General features: G+C 44.6%; 2 protein-coding genes across 4 annotated transcripts; both read left to right on the plus strand.

Annotated features, from left to right (window-relative positions):
• Positions 1-433: 433 nt before the first annotated feature.
• On the plus strand, positions 434-15532 carry syde1 (synapse defective Rho GTPase homolog 1). Its single transcript, XM_026315832.2, has 14 exons — positions 434-695; positions 6023-6303; positions 6819-7338; positions 7470-7811; positions 8189-8384; positions 8467-8630; positions 9323-9436; positions 9537-9625; positions 9842-9979; positions 11401-11527; positions 11903-12078; positions 13045-13303; positions 13445-13744; positions 13853-15532. Exons 1-14 carry the CDS (start codon positions 611-613, stop codon positions 14038-14040), a joined length of 2979 nt encoding a protein of 992 aa, XP_026171617.1. The 5' UTR covers positions 434-610; the 3' UTR covers positions 14041-15532.
• A 495-nt stretch (positions 15533-16027) lies between these two features.
• LOC113135910 (protein phosphatase 1 regulatory subunit 3C-B-like) lies at positions 16028-21583 on the plus strand. 3 transcript variants are annotated; one of them, XM_026316259.1, is made up of 4 exons: positions 16028-16209; positions 17556-17681; positions 17718-18001; positions 18179-21583. In XM_026316259.1, the coding sequence occupies exons 1-4, from the start codon at positions 16196-16198 to the stop codon at positions 18781-18783; spliced, it is 1029 nt and encodes a 342-aa protein (XP_026172044.1). In that variant the 5' UTR covers positions 16028-16195; the 3' UTR covers positions 18784-21583. The 3 variants fall into 3 exon arrangements, with proteins under 3 accessions (XP_026172044.1, XP_026172042.1, XP_026172043.1); XM_026316257.1 differs by having other exon boundaries at positions 17556-18001; XM_026316258.1 differs by having other exon boundaries at positions 17556-18001; positions 18197-21583.
• Positions 21584-21988: the final 405 nt, after the last annotated feature.

The raw sequence follows: 21988 nt of genomic DNA on the forward strand, positions 1-21988 counted from the left end.
AGGACCAGTCCCCGCTTCCAGCACGACGCTGGACACGATTAACTGAATCAAGTGTTTTAGGGTCTAAAACAGATTTTCCTCAGCACGTCACAGCTGCAGACCAGTCCCCAGGTATTTCCACTCTGTCTCAGGCAGTTCCCACGTTTCTCACCTGGTTTCTCTCACATTTGAGCAGCAGAGGGAACCAGTCAGGAGTTTATTGTTAGACGGAAGTCAAACATAAGTTCGAGCTAAAACTACATGAGTAGCTAAACGAAGACAGAAAATGAAATGATTATTGGACGACTCAAAGAAGACTACATTTCCCACGAGGCCCCTCTCCTTCTCTCCCTCTTTTCCTGCAGAGGGAGGAGAGTGGGAGGAGGACCAGGAGGAGGACCAGGAGGAGGACCAGGAGGAGGACCAGGAGGAGGACCAGGAGGAGGAGGGGGAGTTTGGGAAAGAATGCGTGGAATTCATTTCCTGTTCTGCAGCTCAGAGTCGAAGTGAGCGAGCAGACGAGTCATGGCCGAGTCTGAACACATGAAGGACAAGGAGCGCTGACTCCTCTGTTCTCCTGCTGGATTATTCTCACCAGGATCTCCACGCTGAGGAGGTGCAGGGGCCCACCATGGCCGAGCCCCTGCTGAAGAGGACCCTCTCCAGGCTGAGAGGCAAAGACAGATCCCGCAGGAAGACCGAGCCCAAACTGAGCGGTGAGGAGACTGAAACACTTCAGCACATGTGCTTTACTTTCTGCGTTGGTCGGTGAGGACAGATGTTCCGTCCGAACATCCTGTTTTTCTCACCTGGCTTTTCTCCACACACGCTTGTGACTGTGGGTTAGAGCCGATGCTGCTGCGCTGACGCCTCACGAGTTTTTCTTCGAGTCTCTCCCTGAAATTAACAGAGTTGAGATTGTTCCTGCATCTTTAGACAAGATGAGAATGAAAACGATCAATTTTCTTAAACCAAAACACTTTTGCAGAAAAAGAAGCCAAAGTGGTCAAAGGTTAAACACAGGCAGCTGCTCCCGTTTGGTCTGTGAGGAATTTACAGAAGAAAGTATGAAGGAAATCTGAGGCCTGTTTTTCATTAACATGGTGAAGAAAGGTTTTAATCAAACAGCTTTTCTCTGCACATGACAACATTTCTATGAATCTTCACACGCAGGTCAGTTCATCCTGTAGAACTTATTAGTCCAGGCTCAGCAGCTCTCCACCCAGACCTGCAGGCCAGTGGTCAGATGCTGAGCCTAAAAAGACTCACAGATGTCGAAGCAATGATCTTACACGAGCTGGTGAGGCCAAAGACACAGCAAAACTCGATGAGCACATTTCCTACTCAGGTTTGGTTTTCACCTGATCACACCTGATCACACCTGATCACACCTGATCACACCTGATCACACCTGATCACACCTGATCTGTGATTTGACTGCAGCCATTTTTAAACTGACTTCACTGATCTGTGACAGCTGATGTGTTGGAAATACGTCACGTCATACGTCACAATAGGGAAATGTTAATTACTATTTTTAATTTTTAATTTTTTTTAAATTACCATTTTAAGAGACTTAACGTATCAGTAAACTGGTTTCCCACCAGTCAAAGACCCTGAGGGTCTAACTGAACCCATCATCTTAACCCAGAAATCACATTTGTCACCACAACATGGCGATGACTGACTGCAGCTCCGTTCCATGACGTGAACCAGCAGCGAAAGTGTTTCAGTATCAGAACAGGTGTGACTCCAGACCTGAACCTTGACCTCTGACCTCCCTGGCAATCAACACAATCCAGGAAAGCGCTGTCTCTCCTGGCAAAGCAAATCATAGGAGGTAAACAGAATTTTGAGCAGACAGGGCTGCAGACATAAACTGGACTCTTGTAGAGACTGAGACTGGACACACATTTTAATCAGTACCAAGAATTGGATTTTAAAATTCTTTTAATTACTTTTAAGACATTAAAGGGCATGGGTCCAGCTGACACTGCTGATTTTTTATTTTTTTTTTTATCTCCTTAACATCCTTTAAATAAACTTTATTTATTGATAGTCCTCTAAAAATCACAGGGGATAAAGCTTTTGCTGTTATGGCTCTGCAGATGTGGAATACCCTGCCTGAAGAAATGAGGAAGGCTCTTACTTGATTTAAATGTATTTTGTTAGAATTTGGGAGTTTTTGATTTTGTTTCTACTAATTTCACTTTGTCTTTGCTGCCTGTTCTAAGTTTGCTTTAAATGATTTCTTCCTTTAACTTGCACTTTGTATATAAAGGTTTTATTATTATTATCTCTACGTAACATGGACGAGGTCAGAGCACAAACATTTCAGAGGAAACTAACAGAGCTGGACTTTAATTTGAAAAGCAGCAGGACAATGGTTTCTGGTTTCTGGACAATATCTAATGTTCATTCAGACCTGGTGGGAACTTTCAGTCCTGTATGTGGCAGAATATCAGGCTTTTCATTGTGATTGCAAGAATTCATCAGTTTGTGTTGAGCGTGCAGGTCAGATCTGTTCCCAGCAGTGACAGCGATCTGAGCGTCAGTGTGTTATATAATGTGACCTCTGACTGTGTGGAGGACACTAACCTCCACAAGCTAAATGCTAACACACCACCCTGGTGTGCTAAAATGCTAAAATTAGCTAACAGCACAAAGTGTAGTAAACAGAGCTTCATGAGGGTTTTCCATGACCCATTTTATTTTTAGACCTGGTCTGTTCTGGATCAGGACTTCAGGGTCGGGTCACGTTAGTTTGAGCAGTTTCTGCCTTGAGTGTCGCTGTGATGTTTGTGTGTTCATAAGGGGCAGGCACATGGCCAATGAACAGGCTCACCTGTGATGTCAGATGTGCCACCTGAACAGAAACGATGCAGGTACAGGTCTTTCCTCTCTCCCGGGTCTGAGACTCTTTTATCACTATTGGGCTGTGCTGCTGCACAGACACTTAAAGAAGCAGGGAGAGAGGCTAAGAGTTTCCCTCTGCTTCCAGTCTCTGTGCTTGGCTTGGCTAAACAGGTCCTCGACCTGTCTCTGAGCTGGTACAGTACTGGACCACTAGAAGCTAGGATAATCCTAAAAAAAATAAATAAATAAAATAATCCTTAAAGTGAACAGAACCCAGTTTGGGGTTAAAAAGCTAATTTCATCATCTGCTGACTGATTCTCCTGTTTTACTCGGTCTGTGAGAGTCTGAGAAAACACTTCCTGACAAACTCTCAGAACCAGTTCTTCACAGTTGTGTTCACAGCACTTCAGTCTGACCCGATTCCTTCCTTTAGTCTCACATCAACAGAGACATGACTGGTATTCACTGTGTGGACCTGATGGTAGGAACATGGTGACTGGGCCCGGCCGTCTTTACGCAGACTGTGGTGGAACTAAGTTGTACTGTAAAGTGTTTTTTCAGTGTGTCCGTTATCTCCTCATCTACACACATGTGGTTTACTGATCCACTTCCTGTTCACAAACTGGATCATCTGACCACTTCCTGTCATTAGTGTGTGTTTACTTCCTGTTTCCTCCTCTGTGATGCTACAGTGAAGATTCGAGGTTAGATGGCAGATGTTAGACGATAAACGTTAGACGTTAGACTTTAGATGATAATTGACAAATGTTAGATTTTAGGCGATGGGGTTAGATTGCTGCTGGCAATGGGAGAACGGACATGAGCAAACAGAGAAACTTGAATCCAGACTCAAATCAACAGACCCTGAAACCTGAACAACCTACTGCTGTGACTTGTTCAGTTTTGAGGTGGATCTCTGAGATTTAATGTACAAATGTCTGCTGATTATCTCCCATCAATTCTACTAATAACTGCTCAGGTTCACCAGAGGATCGGTCCTGACCACAGCTCCTTAACAAGTGATGCATTCAGGGATGTTTGAGTGGACGTTTGTGTAATGTAGCAGCACCAGCAGAGGACGGGATATAATGCTGTGTCCTCCACATTCAGAGCAACATTTACTGAGTTTTCACTTTAAAACAACAGAATCTTAAAGATGTTTTAGCTTTCATGTGACGATCATGTGAATTCACAAAAACACACTTGTTTTTTATTGATGCGTTTATTTTTCAGAATCTGTTCTTAAAGCTCGACTTGTGTGTAGATGTCTGTGTGTTTTAGACCATGGAACTGAGGACATGATGCCTGGTCTTCACTCTTTCAAAGATCTGTTTGAGGTTTCAGACCTGGTTTTAGGTTCAACCAGGTTTAAGTGAGGGTCAGGGTAAGGGGTTTGAGATGCACTACGTCAACGAGGGTCCTCACAAAGACAGAAGGACATGCGCGTGTGCTGCTGACTGTGGTCCTTGTGTGTTTTAAGACCCTAATGAATAGTGAATAGACAGTAGTGTGTTTGGTCTCACAAACAGAGAAGTCATTGACGTGCACACTCACAGCTGTTTATTCACCCCCCACCCCGTGCTCACTGATCATTGCTCAGGCTGCTTAAAATTAAAAACAGATGGATCATCATTAGCACACAGTCCTCCAGTCCTCTATCAGGCCACTCTGGCTTCTTTCACTTTACAGGAAGTGGAGGCTGACCACTGGAGAGTATCATTTCCTGTCTGGTCCAGTTTTAGTTTCACACAGTGATAGAGCCACGTACGCTCGGCAGCAAACAGCGAACAGACTGTCTCTCCGCTGTATGTGCCCACAAAAACTTTCTGTCCCACAATGCAATGCTCCACCTTTCACAGTTGACCAAATGTTCTTGCACAGTGATGAGGATTAGGGCAGGTCTAAAATCTGAATTTGCTGCTTATTACTGAGTAAACTGCTGCATGCACGTTGTATAGGGGTTTCTGGTGCAGTTAAGACATGAGCTGGTGAACATAGTGGGGCATTTAGCAACTAAAGAGCCAGATTTCCCTCAGGAGGTGGTGGAGACCAAACCCAGAGCTCAAACTGAGGGAACCCTGGGCTGAGACTCAGACACGGCTCCACATGGACCAGCAGGTTGGTCTGGAGATGAACTGTCTGATCTTACAAATTGCTTTATAAACTGAGGTCATGAGATTTTCAATTGTGGAGCTCTGGTGCCCTCTGCTGACCAAACCCCATGACTGTAGCTTTAATGAGACACTACAGATCAGTGGATATCAGTGTAGTAGGTGTGACACTGGGTCCCTGAAGGGGTTTCAGTGGTCCATAGAAAAGGTTCCTTTACTCTGTTATGAATTTCCAGGGTCTTGGAAAATGTTGTGGTGGTTCTTAGTTTAGATGGTCCTCAATAATTTTAATGGTTTTTGAGCCAGTTAAAAGCTAAATGCGGCTGCAGTGGTTGCTTGCAGCAGAAAGACTGAGCTGTGATTTTAAACATAGGTCAGACTGCATTACAGTCTATGTACGAATGTGCCATGCGGGAATTTATTCAAAAATGATATCCTGTGTGATCTGAAACCAACAGTTTACCCATGAAGAAGCAATTGACATTAGTGAGGTCAGATTTGAAGCACACACACACACACACACACACACACACACTGGGGTTATTCATGCAGCTCAGTCAGACACTGCACAGTCTGCCATGAGGATCACACACAGGAAGAGACAGCTGCAGGAGAAATCCAGATGTTCATGATAGAATGAACGTTATATCCACTTTGTCTGAGCACTGACAGCTGATGAGTGGTTATAAACAATCAATACTAACCAAACTGTACCACCTCATAGTGACTGAATAAGAGCATGACGAGGACTGTGTTAAACTTCTTGTGACCATGAAATCATGATTTGGATAATGTTCAGCTGCAAAACTCTGATTCCTGCAGCTGCTTGATTTTGAGTCACAGCAAATACTGTTAAATACTGTTAATACTGAAGTTTTTACTGTGCTGTAAGAAAATATCTCTCCATCCTCAACCTTACTTTTCTTGACAGTCTTCAGTCTGTTTTGTCTTGAATGAACGTCCAACAGGAAACCCACTGAGAAGCATAAAATTCCTTCTCTCTCCTCAAATATCCTGACACCAAATGCAGGCTTTAATTCATCCAATACTGACAGCAGCTATGTGTTTCCTCCAGAGGCTCCAGTGAAGTCTGACTCTGTCCTGCAGACTTCTTCATCACCACCATCGGGGATGACAGCGAGAACACAAACAGCAGCAGGTCCTGATCCACCCTCTTCTCCACGTAACCACATCACAGTTGCTAAGAAACAACAGTGGGCGCGGCAGGGGTATATGGCCCCGCCCCCATCCCTTCTCTCAAGCTCCACCCCCAGAGTCTCTGACTGGGAGCAAACTTGTAGGATATCCCAGGATGCACCTGGGCAGGCCTGGAGTCAAAGACTGGCAAAGGATGAGGTAAGAGATTAGAGGTGTGACAAAACCTTTCTTGCTGTTCTGTTCCTGGTAGTTTGTTTGTTATTGGGAGTTCATCCTTGTTTTGGTGTCCTCATGGTAGTTCAGTTCTAATTACACTGTCTGACCTTTTGTTGGTTCCTCCTTGTGCTTCTGGCAGTTTGTTTGCTGCCTCATAGTCTTTTCCTGGTTTTTTGACCTTTGGTCCTTGTGATACTCCTGATAGACATCCGTCCTCCTTTGACCTACTCATGGTAATTTTACCCTTCCAAACTGGTCTGTTGTCCTGCTCCTGCTTCTGGAACTTGTTGCTATGTTTTTGGGAGTTGAATTCCTCTTTGTTCTTTCTTCTGGTTCTTTCCTGATGGTTTGATTCATGTGTCTCCTTCTTTTGGTTCTTTTAACCTTTTGTTTTTGATTGTACGTTATTTTTTTGTTTTGTTTGTTTGTTTTTTAAGTTCATTGCCTCCTCGTTGTCCTGCTTATGGTAGAAATTTAACCCCTACTTCTACTCTCAGGGAGAGCAGTGCAGCAACAGAACGTGTGTCAGTCTGGCCTGGGATACAACCAGCACCCCGTGTGTTCCAGTCAGTTCTGTGACAGTCCAGCAGGAAGCCCCCCAACCAGCAAGCAGCTGCACTGATGTCCCTGTCACCTCTGTCCACACCAAGCTCTCTGGCCAACGTGCCTACTTGCAGAGCCTGGATCGCAGCAGCCGAGCCTGGGTGCTGTCTTCAGGAAAGCCCCAATCTTCAGATGAGGTTGGTGGTCCACAGGAGGACAGTGGCAGCAACATCTGGTATAACCCGATTCCTGAGGAGGAGGATTCAGGTGGCCCACAAAGGGAGGAGGACATGTCAAGGAGGAATACGAGGGCAGAGGGAGGAGCAGCAAAGATGGCAGGGCCAGTAGGTGTCAGAACAGAGCTGAGGGAAGCTTGGTTTGGATCAGTGGATGGTTGTTGTAAAGACTTTCCACTGGAGGGCACCAATCCAAGTGTGAGCCGCCATTGTGATGATATCACAGCAGAACACACAGGTGAGAAGTCCTGACTCCACCTACTGATTCTGTATTCTGTTCACAGGTAATGTTTTCAGCCTGTCTTGCATTTGCCCCACACCGGCTGCACTTGTGTTTTTCTTGCTCAGTCTATGTGTCTTTGTCGTCAGACGCCCCCTGCTCAGACTCAAGCCCCGCCTCCCAAAAGAAAGTGAGCGTGTCTGGTAGTGTGATTGACAGGCTGAGGTCTCCTGGTACAGTGAGGAAACTCTCCCTGAAGATGAAGAAACTTCCAGAGCTGCGACGTAAACTCAGCCTTCGCTCGTCCTCTCGCTCTCATCGCCAGGGAAACGACAGCAGAGGGGTCGGGGATGAGTTGACTTGTAAAAATGCAGCATCATCATCTGCATTGTCCAATCAAAACGTGATCAGCAGATACCACCTAGACAGCTCTGCCCCTCCAGCCCGACCCTTGCGACGCCCTTCCAGAGGACGGTCTGCCAATAAAGGAGGTAAAATGTTTGCACATTTGTTTGAGACCTAGTGGTAGATGTAAGTTATTTTGGATCTCTGAGGCATCAGATCCAAAAACAGACAAGGACTGAGTGGACATGCAGGAGGAGAAATCAGTGTTCTGGTTTCACTGGAATCAGTCATGAAGTAAGAAATTCTAAAATGGTTTCTGGATTTTGACTTAAAGCATGAAACAACCAATCTCAAATCTTAGAATTTTTTCTTTGTTTCAGCAGCCGGTTTCTGAACCATCTTGAATCAGGCGGGTGGTCTGAGCTTTTGTGTCCACTGATATTTTTGAGCTCTGAACCTATCATAGCTACTTGTACTAACTCCTCTGTCAAATCACCAGGATATAAAATGTTTATATTTTCAGGCTATCTTAGTGATGGGGACTCCCCTGAGCTGCTGCCACGGCAACAGATCTCTCAAGTTGTGACTTCCCAGGAAGCATCATGCAATGTCAGTTCGTTCCAGCTGTATGTGGGCTCCGACCCGCCAAGATGCAGCCAGCGGGTGACAGGTTTACTCACTGTCCATCTGCTGGGCCTGGAGGAGATGAAGTCCAGCAGGTATGAACACAGCACCTGCAGCAGGTTATAAATCGGCATATAGAAAGTGTGCTTTGTAGTTTTCCTACTCATTTCTTCTCAGGTCAGAGGGCAGTAAGGAGGTCTTCTTGGCGATCCAGATTGATGGGGTGACAAGAGCGAGGACTGCCCTCCTGACCCTGCAAGGACCCGCCCTCTCGTTAAACCATGCCTTCCACTTGGAGCTTGAGAGAGCCCGGCAACTGCGCATTGTAGTGCTAACACCAGGTACTACTCGTTTTACTAATGCACAGTTCTTCCACTTACAATACTATAGTACTACTAATAGTATCACTACTGGTGCTGCTACTGTACCAGCACAACCAGCAAAATATCTCAGCGACTGTTTGAGATTCTGACCTCATTCCTGCTCTGGGGAGGATCAAGGACAAGCCTTTGATTATTCTGGTCTGGTAGGTCTGCCTTCTGAAAGTCAACCCTGTTCTTGGTCTGACACACATTTCTCAGGTGATTTAAACCTGCATTCAAACCCTAAACATCTTTAGTCAAACCTTTTATCAACTTGAACCAGAGCTAAATTGATCTGCTTGGGTGTTGTTTGATTAATGTGTTGATGTCTGTACTGACCAGAGATCATTCATGTAAAAAAAAAAAAAAAAAGTAATCAATTTATCCATTAGGAAATTCAGTTGCAAAAAGCACCAGTACAGATACAGACGCATTCAAAGCAACAGAAGTCTCAACAACACACCTCAGGACAATGAGCACAAACATAAACAACATAAACATAGCGACAGGAAAAGCATGTTGATACAGTATAATAAATCATTTTAAAGGAAAATTAAAAGATTAAGGTGAGTAGGTCTGATAAAAGATTCAGCTTCAGTACCTGTTTCTGAGCAAGAACTGCTAGGTTGGTTTTTTGTCTGTATTTTTATTTTTATGTTGTTTCTCTGCAGCCAGTCTACTGGGAGTTTCTAAACCAGGGACGGAGTTGAGTCGGGCTTCAGGTGGTCCAACCAGGAACAGAGTCTGCTGTCTGGGTGGTGTCGCCATCCCGCCACTCTTTAAAGGTTCATTACACAGAAATACTGTGATTTTCTCTTTGTCATCTTCAAATGTATAAATAACTTACAGGAGGCACAAATATGACAACATATATTTTCCTTTCAGGGAGTCGCTGTCAACACCTCTGTGTGAAGCTGGAGCCCAGAGGACTCCTCTATGTCAAACTGTCTCTACAGGAAAAATGGGACACACAGGTACACTACTACTACTACTACTACTACTACTACTACAATATATCAAACGTTTCTTAATTAGGACTTGACAGCCTGATTAAAAAACTGTGAAAAGTACAAAAAAAATCAGTTCTTACATCACAGCCTCCAACTCACATACAAATTACTTGCACAATTTCTGCTGCAATATAAAATTACTACCACATGCTGCTACTAATGTGTAGTTCATCCTCACAGCCCAGCAGTGACACATCAGTTCCTGCTAATGTGTTTGGGGTTGAACTGCACCACCTGGTGGAGAAAGAAGGATCTGCGGCTCCGGTCCCTCTGCTGATTCAGAAAACTGTGGCGGAGATTGAACGACGAGGACTGAAGGTTTGTTGTTAATAGCAGTTTTATTTCTAAAGACAAGTTGAGGTTACAGAGTACAAATGTTCTGTTAGACAAACTGAAGCTTAAGGCATTTCAACCCTGACCTCACACTCACATTAACAGTAGGGGAGCGGGAGGCCGCTCCCGAGGTCTCAGAAGCTGTGTCAGGATGTGCCTGGTTGGTTTGGGGGGGGGTTAGGCAGAATCTCATGTGCAGGTAAAGGTCATTATTGGCAGCTGGAAGCTCTGTCTATCTTCAGTCTCTACAGAATGCCAGTGAGAAAATCAGCAGATTACTTTAATAGGTACTCCATACTGAAAATCACTCACATCAGGCCACAGTTTATTTAATTTTTTTTAGCTTGAGGACAAACCCCATGAGAAGCATTTCTTTTTTGAGGACATCACATAGTTTAAATGATAATCTGACAGTTTCTGCAGACAGACATTCATAGTGCAGTGCAGTAAACTGGCCCTTTAAGGCAGATTCCTGACACTCTGCCAAGGAAACTCATTCCAGCTGTTTGGATCCACCAGCTCATTCTTTCAATCACTATGCAGAGACCAGGACCACAACTGAGGACTGGCACAGAGATTCAGTGATGAATCCGAGCTTCAGGAGTAGCTCTCTGTGAACCACAGCACCATCCATCTTGTGCTGGAATTATGCTTCTCTGAAGATGCATGTGTGCAAAGCCAAGACAAAAACATGTCTAATGTACCTGAACTTGTATAATGTGATGTTTTCCTGGTCACTGTGGCTTCTCCTGACACACACACAGCATAACACTGTTCTGGGTGCTGAGCTAACAGCTCCTTTTCCAGCGGCTGTTATCCGCAACGGTCCGTCCTCCTCTGTTTGCCCATGCAGACCTCCCTGGGTCATTGCTCCTGTCCAATGGGAGCAGTATCCACAGGTGATAACCTTCCAGGTACCTCCCAAACAGCTCATTCCAGCCACAATCCTGGTTGTCAGGCAAGACAAACCACAGCCAGTCCACCACTACATCATTCGTCTCTGGTTATCCCAGCAGCTACTCCTTCTGCCAGCTGCCGACTTGCTGTCCAATCACTCGGACTACTCCTGTCCTCCTCTGCCCATAGCACTGTTCAGCTCTCAGGGTTTGACATCAGATCTGCTCGCTGGCTTCAGCCTCCAGTGCTGCTATTTCTTCCCCCAGCCAGTATTGGTCTCTCAGCTTGCTTATCACTTCGCTACAAGTAAGCAGGAGTTATTTACCTGAATTAGTCCCAGCTGTGCCATATACCCACCTGCCACTGCCCCCCCACAACTCCTTACCTCCATATATATGTTCTACATACACGTTCTACATCTGCACCTGCAGCCCCCTGAGGACAGAGTCCTGTTTTACCCTCACTAAAATTTCAATCAAAAATAAAATCATACTGCGTCTATCTGACAGGTGGTGGGTCTGTATAGACTATGTGGTTCTGCAGCAGTGAAGAAGGAGCTCAGGGACTGGTTTGAGAGGAACAGTTCAGCAGTCCGCCTCAGTGAGGACCTCTATCCTGACATCAACGTCATCACAGGTCAGTACTCCTCAGGTACACTAGGTGACTTGAAAAATTGAGTTTGTCGTTGTACTTGAGACTCAGACTAACTTAATGGCTCAAACATGACCCACATAACACAGGGATTCCCTCTGTGACAGACTAAACCACAATAGCTCAGCCTGACTTGGACATGTATGTGGCTTTAAATTACTCTGATTTCACTTTGACATTACCATCATCACTTAGAGTTGCTCCTAATGACCTGGAAACATGGTGCAACGCTCACCAGTCCACCAGACCTGTGGCTTTGAAGCAGTGTCTGAGGGACAAGCATGATCAGCATGATCATCATCTGAGTGACTCAGACTACACTACAGAGACCTGGCTGTACTCAATACTGTATGTCCTCAGGAATACTGAAGGACTACCTGCGAGAGCTGCCATCTCCACTCATCACCAGGACGCTGTACCATGTGGTCAGGGAGGCCATGATGCTACGACCCACACCAGCCCCATCTGTAACCTCTGACCCCCAGCTATTCCAGCATACTGTGGAGCTGCTGGACTGTCTCCCACCTCCAGAGAAAGTAATACAGAGTACTGTTACTGCAGTACAGCCTTCTTTTCTGTCATACTTTGCATTTTCTGTACCACATAGCCTAATTCAGTTTTAATGTGGGGCTGGAGCCAATCCCAGCATGAGGTGGGTCCCCCCTGGACAGATCAGCAGCTAATCACAGGGCTGATGCACAAGAGACAGACACACACTCACATTCACACCTATGGGCAATTTAGAGTCACCAACCAACCGAACCTGCATGTGTTTGGACTGTGGGAGGAGAAAACCCACACAGACACAGGGACAACATGCAGACTCCACACAGAAAGGCCCCGGGTCCACCTGGGTTCAGACCCTAATCCTGACCTGCATGTGTTTGGACTGTGGGAGGAGAAAACCCACACAGACACAGGGACAACATGCAGTGGAGGCACACCGGCCATTTAGACCTTCATCACTAAAGGACAGGCAGAAACAGTGTTTTATGTTTTAAAATATTGTAATAATAAAAACGTGCAAAGTCACCTCATTATCACGCCCCCCACCACACTCCTAGATGTTGGCACCCAAACGTTGACTGGTATGACAAAGGGCTTTCCATGAGTGGGGGCTATCCTGGCACGCCCCCACTCGGACTCACTATGGGTTCAGTAAACTTCAACCATCAACGTTTCATTCATTCAGCGTACTGTAGCTGGAATACAAGCATCAATTTTTATAATAATATAATATTAGGCCATATTATTTATTTTCGTGTTGGTGGTTTAAAGAGACAAGAACCATCAAGAGAATGACGTTTACAGTATGCAGGCTAACATGACCCCAGGGATGCCATGAAACTGAGGTCTGAATCAGCACAGACGGGCCTTAAAGTGGAACTCAGTGGTTGATCAGATCGGATGGGTACAGGCATATTGATTTTTTTTTTTTTTTTTTTTTCCCCTTTAAGGGGCTTGGTCAAATTAGTGTTTCAACATTTTCCATCTCTCTCCAGGCTACCCTGTCTCTCCTACTGGACCACCTCAGCCTGGTGGCATCCTTCAGCTCGTCCAACAGGATGACCCACCAGAACCTTGCCGTCTGCTTTGGTCCAGTGCTCCTCACTCCCACCCATGAGGCATGGAGGGGAGGAACAGGAGGGAGGGGAGGACGAGGAGGAGGGAAAGGCTTTGGGCATGTTGAAGAGATAACGAGTGCGGTGGATTTCAAACGGCACATCGAGGCTCTGCACTACCTGCTGCAGCTGTGGCCCGGTAGGATGTGCATTACAGAGCAGGAGGAAACGATCACTTTAGCCTGAGGCTCCACCCACTCTGATACTGTTTCCATGGAAACCATTCTACTTTTCATTGATGTCTTTTTGATCAGCATCTTATTTTCATGTTCTTCCTCAGTGCCAACCCATCAAGTCCCACCAGATGACCGCACAGATGTCTCTTGTGTTCGCTCCCCCACCATTACCCATAATGCCCTGGGCCTTCAAACGCAGCAGCTCCCTGCATTGTGTTTGGTTCTGCCTCACAACCCCGAGGAAGAGGTAGTGGTTTCACGTCGAGGTCGGGGAGGTCCGACCCGACTCGAGAGTCCACCCCCAGTCAACCGGTATGCTGGTGACTGGAGCGTATGTGGACGAGACCTTCTGTCTGGACAGGAAGCGGACTATGACGATGTGGCAGGAAGTGAGAGTGATGGAGGTAAACACAAGAGTGATTTAAATGTCATAAGCACATTTCTGGAACTATTTCTTTAACATGTGGACTGTGGCTGTTGTCCTGTCAGTCTGATTCCTCTTGTTGTTTCAGGCAGTGGGGATGAAGAGGAGAAGGAGAAGAAGAAGATATGGTCCTCAGCAGGAGGAGGAGGTCTGTACGTGGACGACTTCATAGATTTTGATGCTCCGTTTAACTGTCGACTCAGCTTGAAGGACTTTGACACGCTGATCAACGACCTGGACCGAGAGCTCGCCAAACAGATCAACATCTGTCTGTAGGAGGAAGAATTGGTTTAATCAGTGCTCATTTACTTCCCCTAAAGTTCAGACTGAGTTTAGACGTCACACCACAGTCAGAATTAGAATCTTGTAAAAATGAATTTTCTGAAAATTTGACCTAAGGTTTCAAAACTTTGCTGACTTGTGACTGACAGGATTTTTCTGCAGACAAAGTGGATCTGTTTCTGTTTTGAATGACAGAATGGCAAGGTATAAAATCTGATTTTGATGGTATTTCTGAGCCTGTTATATTATATACATATCATCAAATATCAAAGTCAAAACTGCAAAAAGTTCATCAGCATTTAGTTCTAAAACTGTGTTTTTTCAAAGAGGGAAAAAATCAAATGATGACAATTCTTAGTTCTGAGCAAGGACATTAGTTTAACTAATTAAAACTGTTCCACATGTTTCCAGACTTATACAGGTTGTCATGGAGGAAGAGCCTTCAAGTTTGGATTGTGCCATAAAAATCAAATGAGTAATTTATTTCTCTGGTCCAGAGGTAGACATAGCTTCAGGGTTGCTAATATGAAGGAGGAATGTGCAGCTGCAGGGACAACCTTTATAGCACCCCCTACTGGTTCCTGCACAGCTGCAAATGTTCACAGAGCAAAGAAAGTTCCCAACAGTTCCTATTCCGGTGTTGACACTAAAGTCACTGATGTGAATTGTGTGGTTCTTCTTATGGGTATCAGGGTCGGATCATGTCGAGGCTGTTTGCACTGTTGAAGCCATAATTTCACTTGTTGAAACTTTTTAGTTGAAGTGGACAAACTGTCATCGCTCTGCTGTTCCATGCCGTGCTCTCAGCAATGGGCATAGTCATGTCAGTCAGTCCAGGCTTGGAGGAAAAGGAGAAAGAGTCGGCTGCTTCCATCTGAATGTGTAAGAAATAAATGTCTGCAGTGATATTTCACTGTCTAGTTTAACATTTTTGCTTTTAAAACTAAGGACCAAAGCAGCGATCAAACTTCTCTGAAGTTTTTAAAGACAACATGCTGATAGGCAGCACTTGTAATACTCCAGCAGACACTTATGTGGCTGTTTACAGAATCATATTCATTTAGTTGTTTGAACAGCACAGTATTTCCTGCAGATTTCATCTAGTCCCACAGGCCTCTCAGTCCTGCATGTGGATTGAGTACACCCTGGCAGGAAGAGCAGCAGAGCAGCAATGTCCTGGTTAATTTTCATGGTACAGAATTTGTAACTGTGAAGCGTTTCTAAAGTCACAGCAGGAAAATAAGGCCATGCTCAGTGTTACCAATGATTTGAATTTATCTTTTTGTTTTTGTGTTGTTTCTGACAGTATTATTTTGTTTTGCACAACTTCAATAAGCACTTATGTTTTTATTGACAATGACGATATTTGTATGCAGCTGATGTAACCAAAGTGTTGAAGCACAGTTCCTGTTGGAACATATCACAGCACCTGTTTGTACATCTTATTAACCTGAACAACTATTAAACAGAGAATTATTGTTATTAAGCTGGAGCACTAGCCTGATGAAGTAACTTTTCTGACCTGTTAAAGTAAATATAGTCAATTTTTTTCATTTGACACTCCAAAATCCTTAAACTATAAATGATTTCATATTATTTTGGTTTGTGTGGTTCATTTTGACAGTGTTTATTTTATTACAGCAAATATTCAGAACACTGTCTGCTATTCATGGAGCTTTATTAATCCCTGGGAGATCACAGATATGTGATCTTAAAGTGAAGAACTAGTCTTGGCTCGCAGTTTCCCAAACTCACAGGTTATTGTGAGAACCTGAAGGGAAACAACACATTCTTCGTGTTACGGTACTAATTTTTGTAATATGTCTATCAACTTTGTCCTTTTGCCATTTTTAGGTTGTGCCTGTCAGTCTCTCCTCTGGGCTTAAAAAGTCCTCCACACAGGCCCCGCCCAGTCGTCACGTCACTGCTGGACACCGGCTTTATTCCAGGTTTCTCTCTGATTGGCTGAGAGGCTGAGCAGCTGACAGCTGATTGGGCCGCCCTCTCCGCCCGTGTCGCACCGTTTTTCTCATTAAAATGGATGAAGCGTAAAAACGCGACTAAATTCAAGAGAAACAGAAACATCTTCTGCTTGTTGTGGAGGTTCGGGTCGGCCTGAGGACGGTTCTGCCGACAGAGAAACTTTTCAATGAACTGCACCAGGTAGGACACGGCCGGATTTGAAACTGCGCCACAACAGTTTCCAATGTCCGCATCACGGCCAGGCTGTTTGCATCGTTTCTACCGTTTGTACTGTTTCCATTGTCTTTACTGTTTCTGCAGTTTCATTCCTGCTTTATTTGCTCCCCTGTTTCAGACTCTTTGTTTGTTGATCCGGGTTTTGCAGAATAAACAACTCAAAACTCTACAAAGCTGCTGAAATTACAACACAATGCCAAGTTGTTGAGAAATGGGTTAGAAATGAAAGGACAGGTGTGCAGGAGTTCCAACAGGTGATTTGGTTTACCTGTGAAGACTTGAGATGTGGTTGTGACCTTTGAGCTCAGGTTGTTTTGTTGTAATGAGTTGGAATTAACTTCAGGTGTGTGTGTGAGCGGGTGCTGACAGGTGAGGACAGCTTTGAGTGAGTACAGTGAAAAAACACCAGAGAGGAATCATTTTGCTAAATCCTTCACCCTGAGCTTTGCACAAAACTTCAGATTTCTGCAGCATATTTTGACAAACTTCCTGAGACCAGTACAGTGGTTGGGACAGGAGCCAGTACCAGGTTCAGAGTCAGAGTGAAAACCCAGCACGATTGCAGACGCCACCCCCCTAAATTCAGCTTAAGTTCTTCTTTAGTCCAGTCTGGCTGCCATACAGTTTGTTGTTATTGTAGTTCTGTTTGTGTGAATATAATAGAATACCCTTGTTGTTCAGCACAACGTGCAGTACACTGTGATCATTTTAATCTCAAACACAGCTGCCAGCGGTGCTGCATTACATTGTACACGTGTACTTAATAACATGGGCACTGTCTGTTTTAATTCTGACTGACAAAGATAAAGAATCAGGAATTTGCAGTTTGGATTTAAAACAAATATTGTGACCTCACACCTGTGGGCTGTTTTGAAATGTTGTTCGGAAACCTATTTTTCTTATTTCCAATTTGACAATTTTGACTATTATTGGATGAAAAACCGACGAAAATAATAGTCATTCCTCCATTGTCTGTACCCGCTTATCCCTAACCAGGGTCCCAGGGATCTGCTGGAGCCTATCCCAGCTCTCTTTGGGTGAAAGGCAGGGGTACACAGTCCATCACAGAAAAAAAAAATGTTATTTAAAGATAATGAAATGAAGAAGTTAATTTTGGCAACTTTGCTCTTTTTGTAGTAGCGTCACTTGTACAGAAAACAAAGTCACCACCTGCACCTTCCACTCACTGCACGTCAGGACATATCCAGGAGCAACATTTTATCTTTTTAACACTTTTCTTTGCTAAAAACTGCTAAAACCATTTGAAAATATGCAAATCATAAATAAAAACGTGTTGTCTCCCACTTCAGGGTCCTCCACATCCTGAACGCACGCCCCAGGGGTCCCTCTCCCATCATGCCTGTTGACATGGCCGTGAGGATCTGCCTGGCCAGCTCTCCTCCTCTGCGCTCCTTCCTCAGTAGCTGTGACGACTGCTGTTCATCATCATCATCACCTGCTCTGCTCCAGCACTGTGAACCCCTGCGACCCTGTCTGACCTCTGGAAAGTGTGGCAACACCTTCCACAACACCAGCATCACAACCACAACCTTAATGTCAGCGCCCGCAGAGACCAGTGGCCCTGCGTGGCTCACAAGGAAGAAGAAGAACGTGGTGTTTGCTGACTCTCGGGGTTTGGCACTCACCGCCGTCCACATCTTCAATGAGGCAGAGGACGACCTGCTGACCGAGCTGCAGTTCCACCTGTCCGAGATAGAGGGCGCCACAGCTGGATTACACCTGGGAGATGACAAAGGTGACCCAGTGATAAACAGCTGGTCGTTGTAATGTGTATAGCAAAGTTAATTTGATAACGTGTTATTTATAGTATTTCCGTAGTAAAGTGTGTGTGTGCGTGTGCGCGTGTGTGCATGCGTGCCAAAAAGTGTAATCTGCAAACTGATCTGATCTGAGCCCAACTTTTAATCCACAGTGTACCAAATTCTTTCAGACCCTACAGATTGTGGTTCAGGCCTGGTTCTGGAATTCACACCACCAGCTGCAGACTATCTGGACTTGAGGAACCGGCTCAAAGCCCAGCAGGTTTGTCTTGAGACCTGTTGTGTCCAAGAGCGCCTGCTCTCAGGCACCATTCAGGTCAGAAACATTTGCTTTGAGAAGTCTGTCTCGGTCCGGATCACGTTTGACTCCTGGCACACCTTCCAGGATGTTCCGGGTCAATACCTGAACAATGTCTACGGCTGCCCCGACACCGACACCTTCTCCTTTTCCCTGTTGGTGCCAGAGCTCATTGAACCCTCAGACAGAGTGGAATTTTGCATTCAGTACCAGACTCAGAACCAGACCTTCTGGGACAACAACCACGGCAACAACTACCGACTGGTGGTGGCAGGGCCAAACGGCAGCATGGCCCAGAGCTCTGATAGTACCGCACAGCTGGAACTACAGAGGGATCGAAGTGGAGAGACAAGGGAGGAGACGGAGTTTGATCCCTTTGGAAGTCCCAGAACATCAGCCGGAGTCTTTCCTGAATGGCAGAGCTGGGGTCACATAGAGACCAGCGCCCCCTATTGGTAACAGTTCCAGGGGCATGTTTTGTTGAGATTCATAGGATCTTCACTTAAGCACTGAAAAGCCGCATTATTATATGCCCAGGATATGATGCAGATGTGGTTATGAACTGCTTTCACGAGTCACTTTAGCTCCCTGAAATTATGTTTGAGACAAGGACTTGCCTGTGGGTGGAAAATGGAAGAACTCAGGATATCAGTGAATTAGGAATATGTGGCACACCTGGGTTTCATACTTGCCCCATACTCAGTTTAAAGTGGCCCAGGTCCTGTAGAGCTTATCCTAACCACAGATCGTTTCAAATATGCATCGGTAAAACTAAAGCCATGTATGCCGACTGTGCCGATATTCAGCCACTGCTGGCCCGACTCAGTTCATGGCTTCATTTAAAGGTGCATGTGGATTGCCTGGTGCTTTATAAAAGCATCCTAGTGATTCAAAATAATCAACCACTGCCTTTTGAAATATGCAAATATGACAATCAAATGGAGACTTATGATTCATAAGGACTTTGTCAAAACATCTAATGCATTTGGTACATTTCACAAGTCTCACACAGACTTAGTGCTTTCTTCTTTGTCCAAAGATCCATAAGGGGCTCAAGGCCTTGCACAGCTTCACAGAGCTCCACACCTTCATTTTAATTTGTCACTGTCCAACATCGGACTCCACAGTGCTTCATTTTTATACGTTTTCACATGACTTTTGTTGGAGTTCTTTGTAACAAGGATCCATAGGTTTAATTAAACATCACAAGGCTTCCTATTCTTCTTCACAGCTGAGTGACCAAGTCTTGATACTGAGCACTCACCATTGAGGAGCAAGAGTTTTCGACACAACTTCATCTCCTGCCACTTTGCATGGAGAAGGAAACGTTCTAAAGACTGCACACCTGCAGTTTAAAAAACGTTTGACAAGGTTGCACAGAACTTAAAAATATCAGGAAAGTCGCTCAAATGACGATTTATGTGTTTGGGTCCAAGGATGTGACGTGTTCCCCAGCTCTGTGGGATCCTGAACCCCGTTAGGACGTCCAAGTCCTTAAACAGCTGTCAGTGAGGAACCACAACGTGGGGCCAAGTCCTAAAGTACCAGACTAATATGCAATATTTAAGAAAGTTCAACATGCCTGAAACAAACCTGAGGAAAAGCTTAGCGCTCTCCGTGTTAACTTTTGTTTGTATTAAATGTCTCTGCATTCAGGTTCCGTTCACCTTCGATTGAGTGCGAGAATGTTTAACACCCTGGACTTGCAGACAGATTTTTTGTTTTTTGTTTTTTTTTCTGGTTAGCGTGTGCCCAATACATACCCAGTGACCTGGGATTGTTGCTATGCAACTTAGCGTCCTGTTGTAATCTTGTTGTCACGTAAGCACTGTAGTTGGAGACAAGTAAAGCTAACCCTGCACGTCCTGTTAGCTCCTGTAGCCATACCAGTTTAAAAGCCTTTCTAAACTAAAAAGCACCTCCAGTGTTGTTACTGTAAGCATAGCTGCTGACTGTCGCTGTGCGTGGGTGTGTGAAGAATGTGACAGGATGTTGTTTGGAGACTAAAGGGATGTGTAAAGTGGTTAAAGTGAATCTGGGAGTTCAGTTGACCTACAGCTCTAAATCATGCAACTTTGTTTTTGTGGGTCTGACTGATGTTGAAATGTTTGTGAAGGCCTTGTGTTGCATTCATGTCATGTCAAGAGTTGTTAGCATTAAAAAAAAAAAAAAATAAAAAAAAAAGGCAGAGTTACTTATGACAGATGGATCACTGAGACCAGCAGGGTGTTCAGGTTGTAGTTACAGTACATACATTTCAATAGAATTTAACACAGATATATGTTGTTTTAGCCACAGCAGCATCAAGCTGTTTCCTCTTCAGCAGTAGTCCTGTCTGCTTGTCAGAGGTGAGGAAAGTCACCACACATCCAGTTCATCACGTCACAACAAAAGCTCTTCTTGTTAGATGCAGTATTTGTTACTCCTGACCTCCTGCTGCTGCTGTACTGACACATGCAGTAGGTGACACACTGTTTGCACCTTAGGATGTAGTACAGCTCTGTCCACAGTGAAACTACATAACAGAACTGACAATTGGTTTTAATATAAAAGCAGCTTTGATGTAGATTAATAACCTGTGTATTCGGACATTTGAACTTATGATGGCTTACAGAGAACATGCATTTATTCTCACAGAGCAGCTCATGACAGATTAGCAAATTCTCAGTACACAAGTCGACATGAGACTACAACCTCGTGTCAGGGGGTGTTTTCAGCAGTCCAGCCACAGGGGGCGCTGATGAGTGCATCATAGAGCACCAGTCTGCGATGAAGCTGCTGCACTATAAAACACACAGATGAGGTTTGATCAGCCAAAAAGATCAGGATCTTTATCTGTCAAACATTTCATTTATGTTATTCACCACTTTGAGAATGGTGAATTGACTCCACTTCCTGTGGGTGGGGCTAATTGGCAGCAGCTGAGGATAATTTTAATTGAATAATAAAAATAATTTTGACAGTTATGAGATACATGACTTGAATGCAACAAGTTAACTTACGCTAAGTCATGACAAGTGAATTGTTGTCATGGTGTGCGGTTAAGCAGGAAGTAGCCACTGGCATCCTTTTTATGTGTCCTTTCAAAATAAGAAATCTAATATTCGTTGTGTTAAAAGCTCAATCATGCCTCTGTCATGAAAAATGTTTGTATGTCGTCAGAAAATGTACGTCTTAGCACTTTGGGAAAACACGGAAAAATAAAAGATTGAATAATGTTTTAATATGTTTGATCAGCAAATAAATGTAAAACAAATGATTTCCTGTCAGCCTTGTTTGACTTAAACAGTTTTTATTCGGGCAAAGTAAAAGTACACCAGCAAGATAATGAAGTTAAAGTCTGTTTAGAGTTGGTGCTCAATGGGTGTAAAATAACTAATCCTAAAACAATCAGAAAAAGCGACTCATTAGGTCCAACTGTTCAGTCTGTTTGCTGAGGCTGATGTAGTTCGATATCTGGACATGTTGCCTGGAAAAGAGAAAACTTGCAAATGCAAAGACCCTGTGATCCAGATCGGATGTGAAAACCAGGGGGACATCGAAGTCTGGGCCCATGTCCAGATCCACTTTGCGTCGGTGCAAAAGCTCAGCTCCACTTTGTTTTTCTCTGCCCAGACTACAGGCCCCCATCCCGACAGAGACGACATGGTGTCCCCACCCTGGG

Source organism: Mastacembelus armatus, chromosome 19 (assembly GCF_900324485.2).
Source record: "Mastacembelus armatus chromosome 19, fMasArm1.2, whole genome shotgun sequence".
Lineage (NCBI taxonomy): Eukaryota > Metazoa > Chordata > Actinopteri > Synbranchiformes > Mastacembelidae > Mastacembelus > Mastacembelus armatus.

Coding starts and splice junctions, on each gene's coding strand:
- LOC113135910 (XM_026316257.1), top strand. Junction 18,002..18,178: donor ACACCTGGGAGATGACAAAG/GTGACCCAGTGA, acceptor TTTAATCCACAG/TGTACCAAATTCTTTCAGAC.
- syde1 (XM_026315832.2), top strand. CDS start 611: ATGGCCGAGCCCCTGCTGAAGAGGACCCTCTCCAGGCTGAGAGGCAAA. Junction 9,626..9,841: donor AGGAAAAATGGGACACACAG/GTACACTACTAC, acceptor TCATCCTCACAG/CCCAGCAGTGACACATCAGT. Junction 13,304..13,444: donor CCTGCTGCAGCTGTGGCCCG/GTAGGATGTGCA, acceptor GTTCTTCCTCAG/TGCCAACCCATCAAGTCCCA.